Here is a 21,174-nt window from a genome sequence, read left to right as displayed (position 1 = left end):
GACCAGAGATTTAAGGTTAGTTGTGGAGCACATGTATTGGCTGTGCAAAAGGTCCTGGTACAGACCCTGGTATTTCCAGATAGGGCTGGATAAGACACCCACGACAATGCCATTTAGTGAAGACAATACTGAGATAAACAATCCCTTGGTCTGACTCAGTAAAGCATCTTGCTTTGTACTTAAATGTTAAATTTCCAGTGGAAGATTAAATGCTTCAAAAGCTGTGTATAGTACTTAACACTTTTGTGCTGGCCCTGGAAATAGGCACAAGTGACTGGAGTTTGGATTTCTAGGGCATAGCTGTCAATTTTCCCTTTTTTTTGCAGGAAATTCCCTTATTCCAGCGCCGTTTCCCATTGCAAAAAAAGGGAAAGTTGACAGCTATGGCCATTTCCCAATGCAAAAAAAAAAGGAAGGTTGACAGCTCTGTCTAGGGTGAGATCCAATGTCAGTCATACTCAGGGTAGACCCATTGAAATGAATTGAATAGTCCTGGAATTTCCCTTTCATCGTGAGATATGGAAATTAAACAAAATGGGTTTGGAACAAATGTGGTTTTAAGCTTTCTTTAAATATACGGATATAAATAAGGCAAATATAAAAAAGTTTTAAATAAATAAAACACAAGAATGAAGTAGAGGATTGCTCCACTCTGAACTCAGGAACAGCATTCATGTGAACAGGATTTTACCAAGAACTGTTGTCTCCATCAGTGCGCCCACATGGGCAGCATCAGGGAGCATTACAAGGAGTGGAAGATCCCAGACATATAAGACATTGTCAGGTTTCGACAGAACTAACCTCTATCTGCTGAACATGAAAGGTGACTTCTCCTTCAGAAAGTTAATATTTGTCTTGCAATTTTACCAGGCCTTACATAGAGCTGATTCACTCGGCTGAATTCAGTGCTTCCAGAAGAACATTGTGACAATGCTCTGCCATGCTTTGCTTTTAAAACTTAAGAGTTTTCTGGTTCTGTTTGTTTCTGAGAAGGGGGATTGAAAGCAGCTGTTGGATTTCCAGTGCTGCAGTTGCTGTGCCAGATATGTCCGTGAGACTCATTATTGCCAAAGGTTTATAGGACAATTGCTTCATATAATCTGAGGTGGTTGAAGACATAATGTTGCTGTAAAATAGCACCCCAAAGGGAGACGTTCACTCGGGGCTTTCTCCTTTCAATTACTTTATGGGTCCTTTCTCATAAGCTTATGGACAGCTGCAAATAAAACATTTTAAGTGTGTTTTAAGCGCAATATACAATGTGACACTAGATGCCGATGGTGAGCCTTATGGAAAATTCAATGTATTTTTATAAACACTTTTTTTAAAAAGAATTTTCAGAATGATTTTTTTTACATGTGTGTAGATTCCACCTGAGTGACAGCCAGAAATTAGTAGTATTATACAGTGTGCCTCAAGAGATGGCACAGTAGAGAAGGAAATGGAGTGAGGCCCTAGAGCAGGAATCTGTGTCCCTCAAGATGTTGAGCTACGACTCGAGTCCCTGGCAATGGGCCTGGGGGAAGTCTTAGTCCAACTCTTTTCCCCCAGAGGCTGTTTTTAATTCAGCCTCTCTCAGTTTTAGCTTTGTTATGCTGTTCAAACACTCTGCATTGTTTACTGTCCTATCACATTTTAATTGATTGCAATACATTTTTCACTCTGTTTTTCTTTTCTGCTTTGAACACCTCTTCCAGGTGTTGCAGGAAATTATGTTTTTCGTTCTGTTTTTGTTTTCTGCTTTGAACACCTCTTCCAGGTGTTGCAGGAAGTTGCAGGATAGAAATTTTGTCGCAAGTAATAAATAAGCTAGCATGCCAAGAGCCTGTGAGAATGCTGGGTGGCCCATATCCAGCGGAGACTAATTAGATTGATGGTGCTGAACTTTTAATTTGTCCTTTCATTCCATGGTTCCTTTCGTCAGAATAGAAATTGCTGGTACCGTAATTACCACAGTTGCAGATATACTGCAGGTGGTTTCACAGCCAAGCACTGCAGCACCTGTTAGCTGTTTGTTATAAAAGAACCTGTCTATGCACAAGAGTCAAACAAGTTGCATTACAGAGCACCTGTGTTGGGTTTCTTAACTCATGAATATCGAGTATGTGATAAGGAAGGAGGGAAATCTTTCTCAGAACTGGAAGTACGTTATTTGGTTATATATCTGGAGCAGGAGAAACGAAAGGAGAAGCCCTGTTGCAGTTCATGCAGCAGTTTTGCAATTCCTTTTCTGGTAGTTAGAAATTTGAGGAGGCCTCTGTCCCCTGAAAGATTTACAATGCCTGCTGAGGCCTCAAGGCAGTAACACAAGTTGCTGCGGCCCCTGTAGCTTCTTTCCATTTCTTTGTGTAATACCACAGTAGAGATTGTCATTGGAAGTCTACTCAGTATTGATCCAGAGCAGATTCCAATGTACAGTTAGCAGAGTAAAAACTTAAACACGTTGCAGGATTTCCCCTAAAATAGACGAGAGGCAATTGTATCTCATCCAGCAGAGCTTTACTGCTACTGAAGGCAAATGAGCATAAAGGTCACAAATCCAATACATTCAGGATTGGCACTGTCCATAAGAAATCCAGTTGCAGCAGACGTAACCTAAACTTACAAACATATAGTAAGACTATAACCTTAACACTATATATGGAACACCACACCAGAAAGAAAAAGAGAGAGTGAGACCCAGGCTCCTTCTGGCGTCACTACGGTATTATAGTCAGCGTGACCTTGACAGAAAGAGGTAACAGAACCAGCTTAAACCAGCTGTACTCAGCTTCTCAGAAGGAATAACCCAAACACCAGTAACCTTCTGCTTGCTTCTTTCACACAGAGAAGCTTCCATAACCCTCTTGAATTAAGTAAAATAGGAAAGATCGCTACACCAGATCAATACTTTCTGTACTAAGAAATGCAAACTGACAGAGAGAGAAGATCTTGGGAACTATGATTTTCCCACCCTGGCTGCTCTCTCACTTCCCCACCAGCTGAGCGTTGGCATTGCTGGCCGTGCTTAAAGCTCACGCAGGGCATTGTGATATGTACAGGTGTGCTTGTGCAGCTGCCGGGCAGTTGGTAGAAATCTGGGGCAACGCCAGTAACAACAGAAGCAGTTCTTCTTGTACGAAGCATCCATAGCACCAATCCAGTTTTTGTTCTGTCGGTATTCTAGTGCTTCGCCGCTGATCAGGCGACAGCAGCGTTTCCTGCCTCACCATCCGCTCATGAGCAATGCTCTAAAGGATACCGAGCTAGAGAAGGCGATGTAAGCCAGTGGCAGTAAGGCGGTTCGGTAGCTTATAGGGCAGACACCTCTGCTTAGCTTTCAGACCTGTGGGAGTGCATGAGTGGATATTGACTGATCACCATCCTCCCAGTGTCTCCCAGCTATTGAGGATTAAAGGGTGTGTTCTGCTTTTTTTCTCTTTTTTTTTTTTTTTGGCTTTGCAGGTGTCGGCGGCAATCTGGTAGCTATCCAGGCCAGCCGCATCTCCACATTTCTGCATCTCTGGAGCATGCCTGGAGTCCTGCCACACAAGATGAGGCAGCACTGGCCAAATCCATGCACCACCTTCTTCAGTTCAGGTAATCTGCTTTCTAGGTACTGGTGCCTAGCTACTCTCGCATCTAAACCCCCAGGGAGAACTGTGCACTAGCCCAAATTATTGTTCTTAATAATAATATTAGTTGTATTTATTTGTTGCTTACTATAAAAAAAGTCCCAAAGCAATGTTCAGGGTTGTTGTTTTTCAAAAGAAGCATACAATATCAAGTACACATCAGAAGAGTAAAAACACTGAAAGTGCTCATCCTTAAGTAACATGAAAGAGACACATCCAGCCCCACGCAGCTAAAACATGGACACCAATGGCAAACCGCATATATAATGGATCTCCCATTTGGGACCAGCTCCTTACTAGCGGATCATTTTGTATTCGCTCAGTATAACCAGAGTTATGATGTCATTTGCCTTTTCTCCTCTGCAGGAATAAATTCAAAGTCTGCTCGTGTCTTGATCCTGCTAGTGATCCCAGGGCACCTGCTGTTCATCTACACCATTCATTTCCTGCAGGCAGGCCACACGGCTCCCACCTTCACTTTTGTCGCCTTCTACCTGATGGCTGCTGTTCTACAGGTAACCAGAAACTTGACTTCTTCTTTTTTTTTTTAGTATAAGTTTGGGTCCTGCCATGTGTTCCAGATTCGATCAGCCACTGTAGCTATATGAATGCACCGGGGACAGACTCCAGTTTCTACAAACCGCAGGCCGCCATCCTCATCCCAGTCCCTTTTAGATTTCTAAATTAACAGCACCTACTTGGAAGCCACAGTATCTTTTTAAGTAGAGATTTCTAGGGGGAAACTGATTGAGATGTCAGTGTAAAATGCTGCAGGGTGGCAGATAAAATCCCCCCCCCCCATTTCCAGCCAGAACACATCACCCTCTTTAGGCTGCTTTCACACCTTCCCCATGTCACTAAGAAAAAATATCAGTTGAAACTTTAAAATATGCAAATAAAAATATATATATATTAAAAAAAAAAATATCAGTCAAGCACCTTCCTTTCCCCATGATATTTGAATTGTTGAGTCAAAATCTCTATAATGGCTTGAAGTAAGGAGAGTTTGGGATCCTGGAACTGATCAAGGTGTCATAGATATGTTCAGGCACTGTTCAGACTGACAGCTGCTTAGTTAGCTTTAGGAAGGTGCTGGTCTCATCTGCCTGCAGACTATACCCAGGGGCTGCCATGGCCTTCATCCTGCAATACTTGCATTTAGAGCATTTCTGCGCTGACTGAAGAGCAGTGCTGTGATTTTAGCCCCACCCGCAACCTGGCAACAGTTTCCTGCAGCAGCCGCATATTGCCCACAATCATCTACAGAGAAATCTCTCTGCAAGCACCTCCTGGTGTGTAGGAGCTGTGCGTGAGTGGGACACCCAGTTGCACCGGTGTCTTGGTGGTGCAGGACCTCCTGTGCCGCTGTTCTTCAGCTGGAGCGTCGCGGCCTGATTCAAAGTGGGCCACAACAGGAGCACTGCCCCCATGCAGATAGCTGGGGGAAGTTTGAGAAATGGGTCCCCCAAGGCATACACGGGCTAAAAGTGGGTCTTCGGTCTGAAAAGGTTGTAGATACCTGCTCTACACACAAGTATACCAGGACTGCTCTTCAGGCAACCCCATGCAACCTGTGGCCTGCTCTGTGTGCTGCACAGAAATGCAATCCCTTGTGAGTGGCACATCAGTACGGCTCCTGTGTCTTCCCTGTTGCAGATGCCATAGCTCCACCCACCCACCCACTTCACACACAAACCAGTAGCAGGTTGGAAGGGCATGTCAGTCCTGAAACCAGGCTGGGTGAAGGCAATGCTGCTTCCTGCCCTCTGTCTACCTGCTAGCCTGCTGGCAGAGGGAGAGGGGTGGACAGAGCACACTTCCTTTGGCCCACTTTCATTCATTCACTCCCCCCCCCCTTGTGACCTCATCCTTCCACTTTAGCACGCGTGAATGTGGCGGCAAAACTGGGTGGAGGGGAGAATTTGACCCAGCCCTAAATATTCCTGCCCTCTAGGCCATGGAATCAAAGTTCCTCTGTGCCCCACTGTTGTTGCCAAGTCCAGTGCCTGAGTAACAGAAGCCATTCCCAGCAAAATGGAACTGTGGCTGATCTGCTGTACCTGGTTGTGTGTGTCTCTCTCTCCCCCCCCCCCCATGCTTACAGGTGGCAATCCTGCTGTACCTGGCTGACATTCTCGTGCGGCTGTTCTGGAGAAAGGGCATGGATCCCGACAACTATTCCATCCCCTACCTCACCGCTCTGGGAGACCTCCTGGGCACTGGCTTCCTGGCCCTTTGCTTTCACTTGGTTTGGATCTGCAATGGGTTGAAGACTATACCAAAGCACTAAAGGGGACTTCTGCTGCAGCACTGACCTGCCTACTGTTTCAACAAGTAAAAATAAAATAAAATCGCTATGGTGCTCTTGACACGGTCCAAACAAGGTATGGAGAAGAGGATGTCCAGCTCCTTAAACGGGAATGGCTTGGATATCCCTCCCCTTCCATCTAAATACCATGTAGGTGTGAAGTTTGAAAGATACCTACCAATGAAATGGCATCAACGTGGACGCAGCTTCCAAAGTGTCAGTAATGAATGGGTTGTGGAACGCTGCTCCTGTCTACCTTCCTCTTGGTTAAGAAGTGTTATTGAAATGGTCGAGTCCGAAAAGCCCATTGATGCTAATGGGAGGCTATCCACTGATCTCAGTGGGGTTTAGATTATGTCCTAGATGAGGATGTTTCACTGTCTTTGCCAGGCATCAGCTGGCGATCAAAGATGACATTTTCCTGTCTGTATTTCTTCTATATGTTCCCACACAGAGCAGGGTGGGGGAGAGAGAATTATGTCCAGGGCTAGTCACACTCTGCACAAATAATAATAATAATACAGTATATCCTACACAAAGGAAACCAAAAAAACTTTGCACCGCAGTAGCTCAGATTCTGCCTCACAATACCAGTCATTGCAGCATTGTATATAGCAATTTGGGTACTTTACGTTTCTCAGTTTGCATGCCGATGCTTAATTTGAGTGCTTTGCAGAAGTTTCGAAGTGTTGACACTGCAGTAGCAGGAGTGCAGTATAAGTTAAGAAGCGGGAGAAGGTGGCTGAGGATGGGGAAAATGTAGCTGGAAGGCATAAAATAGCCAAAACTGAATACTAAAGCTTCATATTGGCTGTTTGAATGGTTTCAAACAACCCTACCCACCCATAAAATCTTGAGAGGCTGAGCAGCTTCTCATCCCACTCTCCACTCCAGTTGTCCCGTCCAAAACTGCTTTCAGGGTTTGTGCAAGAATACTCATAGATTAAATGGCCAGCTCTGCTGATGGACTTCGTAAATACTTCTTGAGCAACTGAGAGAGTTCCCTACAGTGTGTTCTGAAGGCTCATCTGGGGGTAGGGGTGAGCTTTCTGTATTCTGCATGGAAGTCACTGTCCTGGGGAGCAATGTGCTGATAGTACTCAGAACCTTTTAAGAGTTCTGTGCCCATGGACTTCCTCAAATCACCTGTCCTTCCCAAGGCAGGAAAATCAGCCGCATTTATCCCTGGCACAGTGCTCTTAAAAACCCAGCGAGTTATTGCTTAAGGCTTGCAGCAGAGGCAGAGCATGTTTGGCCTTCTAGGTGTTGTTGGGCTTCCAACTCACATCAGCCCCAGCCAGCATGTCGGGGATGATCGTCTTTGTAGCCCAGAAGCACCTGGAGGACTACAGGTTACCTACGCCTGTCGGAAAGACCCAAGGGTGGATTTTCACCATGTCATCAGCATCAGTGCCAAGCGTAGTAGAATTGTCATTCTCTCTCCCTTGTTTTTTGTTTTGCAGTTTCAAATCTCATGAGTTTTTATGGTTTGTAGAAACATCCACCCACATGTAAAATAAAAGTGTAAAAATGGTTCATGTTTTGAGCGTTTCATTGTGGGTCCTGGTCTAGAACTGGGACAGAATATATTGGATATACCTCCTTCAGGTATGGATGAGGAAGCCTTCCCTTCCAAATGAAGGATTTAAGTTTGGTTTCCACATTTTAGCCATGGAAAATTATGCAAGTAAAACCTCAAAGTACAGTGGTGCCCCGCTAGACGAACGGCATTCGCTAGCAGAAGGCTGCCCCGCAAGACGAAAAAGTCAATGGGGCTGCCTCGCAAGACGAAAAAATATTATTATTTTCGGCGCGAAAACCTCTGCGCTGCATTGCCGCTTCGCTAGACGAAAAATTCACTCTACGAAACACTCGAAGAATGAATTATTTTCGTCTAGCGGGGTACCACTGTATATGTTTGAGGAGCAAGACATCCAATCCATTGTGTCTTCTGGTCAGTTCACAAATCAAAAATGAAAATAAAAAAGCAAGCAAAAGCAATAAACGGAAAAAGCTAATATCTCAACAACAATGGTAGCACCAAACATATGAAAACAATAACGAAAAGCTAAAACTCAGTGGAGGGGGGTGGGGTGGGGACCAAAGTGTTCAAAGGAAACAGTAAATTTCTATTATTAACCTGGAAGAGGTAAAAAAAAAATATCCTGGCACCAAAAATAACTTTATGATGAGAGTCTATGGGAAAGCATTCCACAACAGGTGCCACCAGCAAAAAAGGCCCTCTCTCTAGTATTCACATGCCTCACCTGACTTGGCAGGACTGGGAAAGTATATATGGGATATCCTTCAGGTATCCTGACCCCTGCGAGAGGCAGTGAAGGATAGGCGTGCCTGGCGTGCTCTGGTCCATGGGGTCACGAAGAGTCGGACACGACTGAACAACAACAACAAATCCTGACCCCAAACTACTTGGATCTCTCCTCTTGCAAGTCATCTTCATAACAAAATATAATGAATGAGCTCTTTCAGCGTGTGAGCAAAACATCTGTATCCCTTTTTGCACAAAGGCAGAATTACTTGGTTCCAGCTGTATTCAGCCACAAACCCAGATGTGCCACAACTCTTGTGGTCCGCCGAGGAAGAATGGTTCCTTGCTCTAAAGCTGGAGTAAAGCTCCCAGTAATTGAAAGAAGGTGGTGAGAAGGCATAATAAGTTGCACAATGCTTTATATAATCTTAAAACAGGCTTATTCCTTTTTTGAAAGAATTGAGGCATGGTGCAAAGAAAAAAAGGCATTCCTAAAGCAGGCCTGGAGGGAAAAGACTCCCCCTGTAGGGGGTGTGTGGTGGCAGTTCAAACCCTCTGCATGCTTGGTTAGCCAGTGTGACCCAACAGTTTCGCTACTTTAGGACTTCTGTGTTTTTGACAGTGCTGTGTATCACTGCTGCTGCTACAGGATCTGCTTTTAATTTCACCGATCCCACTTCGTCACTCAAACTAGGGCTCGAGCTGTTCGTTCCCCTGGAGTCATAACAAGAAATTGTCCCCTTTTTAGTAGAGTGGGGGGGGATTTTCTCATCCAGACCTACTGCAGGGCTTGTTTCCGCCTTGGACACGGCTCGGGGAGAATATCCATCCAAGTGTCAGCTCAGCTGGGCTCTTGTACAATTCATATTCATTTGAGTGGGGCTCTTGGACAAGAGAGGTTAAAAACAAATAAAAAGAAGTGTGCATGCACTTCTGAAGAAGTGTGCATGCACAAGAAAGCTCATACAAAGAACTAACTTAGTTGGTCTCTAAGGTGCTACTGGAAGGAATTTCTTATTTTATTTTGTTTTGACTATGGCAGACCAACACGGCTACCTACCTGTAAATAAAAAGACGCAACTCATGTCACATAGAGAACAACCCAGTGGATTATCTAGGCCAAGGATGGGGGATCTGTGGCCCTCCAGATGCTGTTAGACTCCAAATCCCATCAGCCCAGTCAGCGGTAAGGAATGGTGTGAGTTGTGGTCGCACAACCTCTGGAGGGTCACAGGTTTTCCATCCCTGGTATAGGTCCATCTAGAGCAGGCATAGGCAAACCTGGCCCTCCAGATGTTTTGAGACTACAATTCCCCTCATCCCTGACCACTGGTCCTGTTAGCTAGGGATCATGGGAGTTATAATCCCAAAACATCTGGAGGGCTGATCTAGAGCATAGGCTTTTTAAGTGGTGGATCCTATTTCCTACTGAGAAAAAGAACCTTGAACCCTTTTTCTCCAGTACTGGTTGACATTGCACCTGATGTCATATAGAGGAGGCAGAAAGGTTGTTTTCTGCTGCTCCAGAGAAGCGGACACGGGGCAATGGATTCAAACTACAAGAAAGAAGATTCCACCTAAACATTAGGAAGAACTTCCTGACAGTAAGAGCTGTTTGGCAGTGGAATTTGCTACCAAGGAGTGTGGTGGAGTCTCCTTCTTTGGAGGTCTTTAAGCGGAGGCTTGACAGCCATCTGTCAGGAATGCTTTGATGGTGTTTCCTGCTTGGCAGGGGGTTGGACTGGATGGCCCTTGTGGTCTCTTCCAACTCGATGATTCTATGATTCTATTCCCCACCAACTCCTATTGCTGTGCTTCCTCCAGGGAATGGTTTGTAATTTTTTATATGGTAGACGATAACAGTCTCCATTAAAATAATGACAGCTTTTTAAAGAATAGGGCCCTCTGAAAAATTCAGTGAATAAAGCAGGGCGAATGCACAACAAAAGCCTCCTCTCTCCCTGCTCCACACCCCCGGACTGCTTATCCAGGACTTTCCCTGGCTGTGGGTGGATTTTTCATTATCAAAGTCACCCTATAATTACTTATGCATTATGGGCTGGAGTTAAACTTCACCCCTTGGACTTTCCTTTGCCCTGCTTTTCAGTTTCAGTTGTGTTTTCCACCCATAAAGAAGCCCGTTTTCTGTCTGCTGCAAGAAGTAAGAATTTGTTTGTTCTGCAGTTCTGATGATGAGTAGAGCAGGATTGGGTGCTTATTGCTACAAGATGAAACAAAGAGATCTGAAAATAATACCTACCCTTTAATATTTTAAAGCACTCATTATACTCTGCCATAGTATAATGGCATATTATAATGCCTTTTCCTGAGTACTTCGTGGCATCCTAGAGGAACAGAAACACTGCAGAGCACATGATAGCTAGCCACCTAGGCTGCAACTCAGGAGAAATGCAGATCAGTGTCTCCCCTGACACTGTAGCATTAGCTGCCTTGAATTTCTTCTGAAAAGTAAGCAAATTTTAAAAATTAAAAAATAGTGCCTCATGCCAGTAAGCCAAGCATGGCACAAAATTTTGTAAAATGATACCAAGTGTGCATGCACACAAAAGCTCATACCAAGAACAAACTTAGTTGGTCTCTATAAGGTGCTACTGGAAGGATTTTTTATTTTATTTTTTACTTTGTTTTGACAAACAAACATACTGCTCTAATTATTTAGGGCTTGCCTACACCTCTATTTGCCCAGCTATTTTCCCTGGGGAAAACCTGCTGTTCACCACTGAATCGGACCAAATGATTGTTTTCTGTGGATTGCTGTTTGGTCCAATTCAGCAGCAAAGAGTGTGTTTTCTCAGGAAAAGCTGCAGGGCAAATGCAAAACCTCTCAGACCCATGGCTAGAAAGCATGGGGCAAGCAGAAAACCTCTCAGACCTGTGCTTTCTAGGCATGGGTGGACAAGCCCTCAGTTTGCAAAATACGATATTTTAGGGCGAACGTTAATGGTTTTACCTAACTCACTTTGATGGATGGTCTTAGCTGTGGGCAAGGCCTCATCAATACCTGCTGTGCACCTATTTGTGAAAAGTAGACAAGACCCATATGTTTCAGCTAACATTTTTCCTTTTGAATTCTGTGGATGTTTTGCAGGCAGGGAGCCACACCAAAAATATGCCTCTGAATATCCAGTAGATCACTGGACGTCTGTGGTAGATCACTGGTAGATCAGTGGCTCCACCCAAAGAAGCTGAACAACTTTGGCTCCCCTAAAAAAAGCTCAACATTTTGGCCCTTCACCCCCCCCCCCGCCCCATTGGCCTTCCCTCCTCCCTAAAAGAAGCTCAACAAGTTTGACCTGAACCCCACATAACAGGGCTTCCCTTCTTTAAAAAAAAAAAAGCTCAAAAACTTTGACCTGAACCCCCCAAAGGGGGGTAGATCACTGCCAGTCTTTAACTCTGTGGGTAGATTGCAGTCTCTTGGGAGTTGGCCATCCCTGATCTAGGGCATGCACTAATTCCCACCCCCTCATCCCATCCTCAAGACATATGATGCAACAGGAGGAAATAAGTTTCAATAAAAGGGGATTTCAAAGGCACATATTTAAGGTTGTTTGTCTAGTAAACCTTTTTTAAAAAAATATTGCCAGGGGGCCCACACATCCCAATCTTTGCGTTCTCTAGTAGAGAGATGGGAACTCATCACGAGGCAGATACACAAGAGTCCCACAGATAATTTCAGGGCCAAATCTCTGTGCCTTTTCTGTACATGGCAGGTTTCTGCAGATAAAATCCACCTGGCCCACACGTAACATATTTCCAGGATCTTACTAGCTTTCATGTTCCTGTGGATATCGGATGATCTCACATGTTCATGCTTCACTGATAAGTTGCAAGGCAGCATATGGCTAGCAGGACTGTGATCAAAGCATGATAGGGCACAGAGGGGAATCCTTTCTTAAAAATCACTGTCTTCATGATGTTATGACTGTTGTCTCACATCCATCTTTAGAAACGAAGGAAGGTAGTCCCATTATTCTTCATTTTCAATGTCTTATATACAAAGAACAGCACAAAACCTCTCACTACATCTGGCAAGGAAGGAACGATTTCCCGCTCAACCAAACAACACAACAGGCTCTTTGCCTGTAAGTATCAAACACCCAGTTTATTTAAGAAAGCAATTCTTTCCACAATGACAGTAGGTTGTAAAGAAAAATAAAAGGGAAATCAATAGCTGGAACACCAAAATCATACAGTATAAATAACAACATGCAGCACTTAAAGAATGTGTTAACTCTGCCTTATATCACCCATGAACAATCTTTCTGTCCATCCCAGAACAATGGAAGGCTCTGCCTCCCATTAACTACCCTTCAAACATGGAAATGAAGTGAAGTGAGTAAAGACTATCACTTTTTTTAAGGGGGGGGTAGAATTGAAAGTCGCCACCCCAAGCTGCTAACTCAGACTCTGTTCTGCCTCGCTCCCTGGAATTTGGAGTGGAGTCAGTACAAGGTGGTAGGTAGTACTGGGTCTTCCATGACACTGTATTTGGTACTGAGTCCATATTGGGCACAGAGAAAGGGGGGCTGAACCTGCTCCCACCCCAGCACAAGGGAGACAGTGAGCCAGCATGAGGGATATAGCCTCTACTCCAAACTCTGCTGGGCCAGTCACATCCTCTTCATTATGACCACAGCTCTGAGGGGAGATCCGAAGCAGCCACTGGTGCCCCTTGCCCACTCCCCAAGACCCACTCAGGAGGTTTCTAACCTCAAGATAAAATGGCGGAAGCCTTTCTGTACAGTGGTACCCTGTGTTACACATGCAATCCGTTCCGGATCGCACTACGTAACACAAACGCCCCAGAAAAAAAACTAAAAACCCGGAGGTTCGTGTATTTTTTCGCTTCTGCACACCTGCGTGTCGTGCGCGCTCCTGGGAGGACTTCTGGGTCACGGAGGTCCGTAAGACAAATGTACGCAACATGGAGCGTATGCAACTCGAGGTATGACTGTACACCAAAGATCACTGGGACTGGCGGCTGCTGGCTCTTCTACCATCATCGCCTGTCCGCTTTCCAATTTTCCTGCTCTTCTAATTTTGCCACCCCTGATTTTTTCTCTCTGCCTAAGTAGCCACTTAGTTTTCCTTGTGGTTAAACTGACTCTGGATGGAGCAGCTGCCCTGTGAGGAACGGTTGCAGCATTTGAGGCTTACTAGTTTCTAGAGATAAAGCAAGTGAAGTTGACTTGATAGAAGTTTACCAAAGTATTATTATTATTCATGGCACAGGGGTCACAGGTGGTTAGACTATTTCCTCTCACGTTAATGCTAGAAGTTGTGGAGCTCTAATGAAGCTGAATATTGGAGGAGTCAGGGCGGACAAAAGAAGGTACCGGCGCATAGTTCAGCCAGGGAACTCTTTCTCCCTCTCCCTGGATTCTCACCAATATGCCCGATGGAACCAGTGCTTCCCCCCCCCCTAAAAAAACGTTTAGGGGTATTTTCATTTTGACTCAAGAAAATCACCATTTTATAGTTCAAATAGGGAAAAATAAATACAGTTAATGGACAAAAGTACAAAGAACATGCATTACACCGGGAAAGGAAAGGAAGCTGCCATTGGAGGTGGTAACAACGAAACTGACCATTCACCGTGCTAGATTCCAACTCCTCCTTCACACATTAAACGCTCGCTTCCGTCTGAGACTCAGGAAACACCAGGATAGGAAATGAGGCCGCCATCAGGGGTATTAGCAGAACTGACGATTCACCATGCTAGAAAAGAAACTTATTTAAAAAATAGTTTCTTCTCTCGTTAGATTCACAAAATGTTCAGGGGTATGTGTACTCCTGAGTCCCCCCAGAAAAAAGTACTGGATGGAACCATTAATAGGAGGCACAACTGAAAGTAGCCAGAAATGTTTCTCCTGATAAAGCTTGGAGTGGTGCCCACCCTTAACTCCAAAAATCTGGGCTACCCAAATGACAAAACATGCACTTCTTATTCCCCACCACACAGAGCCACTCTGCAGGCATCAGCCAGTAGTTTTCCAACAGCAACAAAAGATTTGACAAGAGATGCAAAATGCCAACAGGTCAACACAGTCAGATTTGAATAACCTCCTTTAAAAATGCCCCAGGTGCCCCAGCACAGTATTTGCCTCATCCCTCTACCTGGTAAACAGTCAAAGCTGTGTTATTTAACACCAAACTCTGAAAGGAGACTTTGGTATTTGGGCATTTCACACACACACACAAATATTCTGGTCTGGCACAAAACACAATGTTTTTTAAACAAACAGGCAGGGTGCTGTTTATGAAAATTCTAAGTGATTTAAAGAAATGCATTCAACAGTCAAGAGAAAGAATTCAGCTGTTGCTTATTTTGCATGAAAAGAAGCTCAATTTCCCCCCTATGTAACACCAGGAGCCAATCTGATAGAGTCAACAGAGTTGCATTCTTGTTGATGAGGGTGCATTTTTAATTTTTTTTACCTCATATGCACGAATCCAGCATTAGGTAACCTATTTCAGCCCATGGATCACAGTGGCACACTGAAAGCTTTCCGGGGTCAACACCCACACACACGTACAGTAGATGCACCTTTTTAGCAAATTATGCCCAACAACCTCACAACAGTGACTATTCACTGGATACGCTGCTATAGGTCTTCTTTCCACACAGCTGAGAAGCACCAAGCTAAGTCCAGTTAACGGTTCTGTCAACAGTTTATGCCTACCCACAAATTCCCGAGTGGCTTCTACCGCTCGAAAGTGTGATGGGTAACCCCAGCCGTGTGGTGCCTTGACTCCATCAGGGTCTCTGCTGCTAGGATGGGAAGTAACTGCACTACCTTTTGCCACTAGGGCTGCTATCTTGTATCCTGAACACCAGCCTTTCCCTTCTAAATGAAGGTAGAGAAAGGGCAGAGGAGGCTCTTCCAATCTGTTCCTGCTGCAATCCTATCATCCAGCCCTCACTCACCTGTGGCGGCAGCAGATGGAACTCCAGCTGCATCTCACAGCAGGTGAGAGAAGGAAGAAGACAACAGAACCAGGGAGGGAATGGGGGAGATTTAAGTATTAAAGGGCAACATCCAGTGACTGTCGTCATAGGCGACAGCCTTGTAGGTAACCCAAGGAATGTGCCCTTGCATCGTTCAGCTTGGACACTGAGGTCCAGCTCTGAGGGCTTTCTGGCGGTTCCCTCACCAGGCAGAGGGCCTTCTCAGTGGTGGCACCCACCCTGTGGAACACCCTCCCATCAGATGGCAAGGAAATAAACAACTATCAGACTTTTAGAAGACATCTGAAGGCAGCCCTGTTTAGGGAAGTTTTTAAAGTCTGATGTTTTATCATGTTTTTAATATTATGTTGGGAGCCGCCCAAAGTGGCTGGGGAGGTCCGGCCAGATGGGCGGGGTATAAGTAATACAGTGGTACCTCGGGTTATGAACTTAATTCATTCCGGAGGTCTGTTCTTAACCTGAAACCGTTCTTAACCTGAGGTACCACTTTAGCTAATGGGGCCTCCTGCTGCCGCCACGCCTCCGGCATGCGATTTCTGTTCTCATCCTGGGGCAAAGTTCTTAACCCGAGTAACTACTTCCGGGTTAGCGGAGTTTGTAACCCAAAGTGTTTGTAACCTGAGGTGTTTGTAACCTGAGGTACCACTGTAAATTATTATTATTATTATTATTATTATTATTATTATTATTATTATTATTATTCACTGGAGTGTGGACTCTGATGAGGAAGCAGCAATTGCACAAAGGCACGAGCACTTTAAGTTGACCATCAGAGGCCTCACACGTTGCTCTTTTTGATTGGAGATTCCTTCCCACACAAGCATTGATCAATTGGCTGGGCAGGGGGTGTGGGTTAGGCCCACGTCTTTAAGGGCTGCTGTGCAGACACTGGCCAATGGTGCCTTCTGTGATTCTCTCCAAAGTGTGAACATAGGGAGCTGCCTTATACTGAGTCGGATCATTGGTCCATCTACCTCAGTATTGTCTACACTGACTGGCAGCAGTTTTCTAGGGGCCGAGGCAAGGAACCCTCCTAGCCCCACCTGGGGATTGAACATGGGGCCTTCTGCATGTGAAACAGATTCTGTCACTGAGCTATGGGCCTATGCAGGGAAGAGTTGTGGTTTGCCTGGGAAGTAGCGCAAACTGGAGCTGCCCTGCTCCCCTTAGAAATGACAGCCACGCTTGGCATTTTCTTTCTGCAGACTATTCCGAAAAGGGGGTTAGCTTGGACCTGCAGACTTTTCTCCATCTTGCTGCAATTGGGTCAGGGTTGGGTTGTTGTTGTTTTTTAAATAAAAATCTTTGTGGGGGGTAATGAAGATTTATTACTAAGTCAAAACCTATGGTGTTATGTTGCAAAGAAATGATTAAGGCCCCTTTCCAAGAACTCTTTGGAGGGCAGGCACACATCCTGCCGCAGAGCGAGCGAGAGGAAAGTGTGGCAATTTGGTGGCAGCTTGTTGATTAATGCAGCCGGGGAAGAGAGCAGATTTAAATCCGTTTTATGCAATGTTCTCTAACCTAATTGACAAAGATTGAATCCACATAAGATTATTCACACTTTTCAGCAGAAGAGGGGTGATAAATGGCCTCGCTGGTTCTGCACCAAATGCGAGAGACAAAGAGGACGAGTGCCATCATTCAGCCCATGACGCAGAGCAAGGCGGGTGGGCGGAGAGGGTGTGGGGCGAATTCTGCAATCTGCTCTGATGCACCAGGAGGGCAGCCATACCCAGGAAGAGCCAACATGTATAAGCAGATCCCTTAATTAACTTCAAAGACCCACATGAGGCTTCAGGTCACAGCAGCTGTGGAACTTCTGACAAAACCAAGTTTTTCTTCTTGGTAGATTGCAGGCTCTTGTAGGACAGCCAGCTGACTCCCCCGCCCCCAACTGAAACAAACCATTTTTTTTTCTTCATCCAGCAGATTCACACATGCTTCTCTTTAGAACCACAGCTGCCAAGGCTCATCCATCAGCACCTGTCACCACATCTCCAGCCTGGGAAGGAAAGCTGCATCTGTTGGATTGCTGCCTGCCGCTCGCCTGTTAAAGGCACACGGATCCTTCCAGCAGTGGTGGCTGGCGCCCACTGGATCAGGGATAGGATGGGAGATGCAACAGTAGGAAGAGCCAGTGACAGGCAGAGTCAACTCATTGTTCATACTGAAACATCGGTCCAAAGTTCATATTGAAATATTTGCTAGCCAGTTCTCTCCTGCCCATTCTGTTACCAAAAAACATACTGTGGAATATTTAAGTGGGGAGGGATATCCTAGAGTAAATTGCTTTGATTGAAAATTTGTTTTGCTCTGTGAACACAAAAGCTCCTAAAAGGAAATGCAATTTCTGCCTGCTATTCCTGAATTCAGGGGGGTAGCAGAACAATGAAGGTTTTAGGGAGTGAGCTCTAATTGGCTTGCCCTGTTATATAATAGTGCCTAGATCTGCTGTTTTGAAAGTAAAACTATGTCATGGAGGGGAAACCAGTACCTCCTCCCCCAAGGTGTTTTTTTTTTGAGTACAACCATCCCATCGCCTGGCCATCAGCCAGCCTGCTGGGAGTTTGTGAGAGTTGCGAGTCCAATGGCAGGTTCCCTACCCATTGTCTATGCCATAAGGCCCAATGGTACTGAGCCAGTATCTTTCTAAATTTTTCTTTTTTAAAAGAAAAGGTAGCAAGCACCCTATAAAGTTCCCTTCCCGAAGTTGGTTGCTATGCAATCTCTCAATAACCACCGCTGAGTCAATTTCCTAAGCAGAAAGAACACAAGAAAGGCCTGCTGGATGAGGTCAGAGGCCCATCTAGTTTAGCATCCTATGCTCACAGTGGCCAACCAAACTTAGTGGCCAAGAACAAACTTAGTTGGTCTCTTAAGGTGCTACTGGAAGGATTTTTTATATTTTTTTTTATTTTGTTTTGACAGTGGCCAACCAAGTTCCTACAGAATCATGCAAGCAGGACATGAGCACAACAGCACTCTCCCCTCCTGCTGTTTTGGGGCTTCTTAACTTGAAATGGCATCAGAATTGCCCATTTGAAAAAGCAGGAGAATGCGGAAGATAACAGACCTGCAATTGCTCCACAGAAACAGCAGCATGCATGTCAAGGTGCAAGAAGAGTATCGCATTCAGTTTAAATGGTTGTCGTTCACCCAATCGGCCTCGAGGTGTCCCCACAGCTCTATGTTGATTCTAGGCGCCACCAGTCTCAAGAGGCTTGCACTCTTGTATGGAAAGTTTGCATACAAACAGAGAAGTCACAGGGGCATATATGAGCAGGTTTGAATAATATGAAACACGCTTTTAAGCTATTGCATAACCCGATTCAGTTTGTGGGGAGCAATTCCAAATGGCTACTCAAGTCTCTTTATCCCAAGCCCACTCAGAACAGTAAGGATAGTCCAGATGTTGGCAAATGGCAGCTCCCAGCTCTCCTGACCATTTGGCTGAAGCTGTCCACATCATCTCAAGATCCCCGATGGACCATCCCAAGTCACCAGATCCAGGCCTGCAGCACAGTCATCCTCTTTATCAGCACAGTTAGTTAACAGAGTTGATGCATTATGGACAAAGGCAAAGACAAGGGTAACATTGTAGAGAGAAAAATGCTGCTTTATTGTAGCAAAACTGTCCATTTGGACTGAACTGATTGTCTCTTCAAGTACAAATGCTCCAAACCTAGGCAGACTGACCATGGCTTACAAGTTTCTCTCTCTCATGTCCATATCTAGGCAATATGTCTACCACTCCAAACATGTTCTTCCACTCCAAAACCCATGTCATCACTGAACCCATCACTTCTAGAGTGCATTCAAGTTCTTTGGGATTTCAAAGTGCTTTGCAGCAAAATGAAAATGGATATGCTGGAGGACTGACTTGGCCCATGAAACAAAGGCAGCTTTTTGGGGGGGGATGGGGGATGGGAAGCAATGATTAATATGCAAACCAGTCTATGGCAAATGGTGCATTCAGTCTTAATATAATCCAATCTTAATGTAAGGCAAGTCTTCCTGGGTGTAGGATTTGTACAGAGCAGGGCACCCCTAATCAATGAACACTGTTCTCTGTCCAAACTCTTCCTGAACCAAATCCAGCTGATAAGAAGAATTTTAAGGGCGCCAACTCTTTCCAAATCCACCATCCCTTTGCTCAGAATGGCACCTTGGCCCAGCTGAGGCACAACTTGCAAAAACACAAATGAGGGAGCCTCATATCCCCCAAGGCAGGGGAGGCTCCAAGTTTCAGCATTCAGCCCTTTCATTTTCTCTGTACAAGAGTTTGGAGGTTTAAAAATGCTTTTGAATGTGTGGAGTATGAATCAGAGGTAGGAGAATAAAGGAAGGAGCTGAGGAATGTGCCAAGCAGAAATGCGACCACTTGGGAGGAGAAATCCCCTCTTCCATTTAAAGGACACAGACATGGACACACACATGGACACACACACACACACTTTGTTACACTCTTGTCCTAGGCCATGCATGAAAACCTGTGATCCTCCAGAAATCACTGGACTACAGTTCCCATTATTCCTGACTATTGGCTATGCTGGTTTGGGCGGATGGGAGTCCAACATCATCTGGAGGGACACAGGTTGCCCATGCCTATTCTATGGGGGGGGAACAGTCGAGACATTACCCTAACAAGGCAATAAATAAATATATGTAGTGAGGCTGGCATGAAGGGGAAGTGCCTTTTGTAAGAGTGTTTCCCTTAGGGAAAGTACCGGTACTCCTCTTCTGTTTGAATGATTTCCCAGGAGGACTGGAAACAAAGGAGAAAGCAGTTGCCCTCTCAGGGTCAGCAAAAGAAGCACAGCTCCCACTCCAAGTATGTTTCATGACGTCACCGTTTAGTAAAATCAATTGGTTATATGGCATTGTGACCTCATAGGGTGATCCCCGTTTGGCTGGGAAAGCAGGAAAACAATGGCACTGAAGGAGCAAAAGAGAGGGTGGAACAAAAGGGTTGTGAAGAACTATAAGCAACATTTTTTAAAGCATGGTTGGGGGTTTGGAAGGGAAGGGGCATTTTTATTTCCCACTTCTAAAAGTCCAGCTTTTGCTCTGAACATTCCGGACACCCCTAATTTACAGGGCACAGGGATTGCATTTATTCTGAAGCTGCAATTAGCAGCCCACAGCTCAGCAGCTAAATACAGAATGCTGCCTGCCCCACCTCAGAGTTACATCCCTACATCCTCTCCTTTGTTTCAGGCTTAGAGAGTGGCTAGCTCTGAGGTGAAGGCCACCGCTAAAAATAATACACTTCTTTCCCTCCTAAGAATAATGATTTGATTGGTAAAAAGGATGCAGGCTTTCCTAGAGAGAAGATGGCAACCATCTTCCCAGGGACTCTATCTCCCTCCTCTGGAAATCGCATGAGAGAAAGATGGATAACTGCAAGGGCAATCTCCCAGAAGCAGGAAACTGACTAGTCCTACAAGGCATGTTCTACATTCTCCGCTTGCCAAGAGAGGTCTGTGGGGTGGGCAGGATCCCTTCTATGGGGCTAGACTTGGTGGGACTGTAAATGGTGTGGGGCACAAAGGCCTGGTTCACACAACATGAGAAACCAAAGGCTTGCTCTTGTAACCAAGGCCTCTCTCTCATAGTGAGAGAGAGATCACTTAGCTGTGGTCCAGACGGAAGCTTGGCTTAGCACAATGCAGGAGCAAAAATGACTGAGGGTGGGAGAACAAAGCAGTGGCAAGCTCCTCTCTGGGAACCCAGATGCCCATGTGGTCCCCCATAAGTCATAGTTTGGCTTACTGGGTTGTGCGAACCAGATCAAAAAGCTCAATTCTAATTCAAGGTAAGTTGCAGAGTACATTTTCCCTCAGACTGGTAAAACAAAACACTGCTAGCCTTCTAATCCCAAGGGTGTTCCCAACTCTGTCTCCATCTCCACCCCTTATTTCACAGATTAAAGAACCTGGTTCTGGAGCTTAAATTGGTTAGGCCCATGGTGAGTTAGGCCAAGGGT

At 45.2% G+C, this 21,174-nt stretch overlaps 1 protein-coding gene across 5 annotated transcripts in view; it reads left to right on the top strand.

Annotated features, from left to right (window-relative positions):
• Nucleotides 1-7,456, top strand: part of SLC41A3 (solute carrier family 41 member 3) — a 43,937-nt gene extending 36,481 nt beyond the window's left edge. For all 5 annotated transcript variants that reach the window (XM_033141074.1, XM_033141075.1, XM_033141077.1 and 2 more), the window contains 3 exons: nt 3,445-3,579; nt 3,981-4,129; nt 5,719-7,456. In XM_033141074.1, coding sequence (XP_032996965.1) covers nt 3,445-3,579; nt 3,981-4,129; nt 5,719-5,904 — 470 coding nt within the window. In that variant the 3' untranslated portion in view covers nt 5,905-7,456. The remainder of the gene's footprint in view (nt 1-3,444; nt 3,580-3,980; nt 4,130-5,718) is intronic.
• The last annotated feature ends 13,718 nt before the right edge of the window (nt 7,457-21,174 follow it).

The sequence above is a fragment of the Lacerta agilis genome, chromosome 2 (assembly GCF_009819535.1).
Source record: "Lacerta agilis isolate rLacAgi1 chromosome 2, rLacAgi1.pri, whole genome shotgun sequence".
NCBI lineage: Eukaryota > Metazoa > Chordata > Lepidosauria > Squamata > Lacertidae > Lacerta > Lacerta agilis.
Note: the sequence above shows the minus strand (reverse complement) of the source record. Positions and strands in the feature narration are given on the sequence as shown.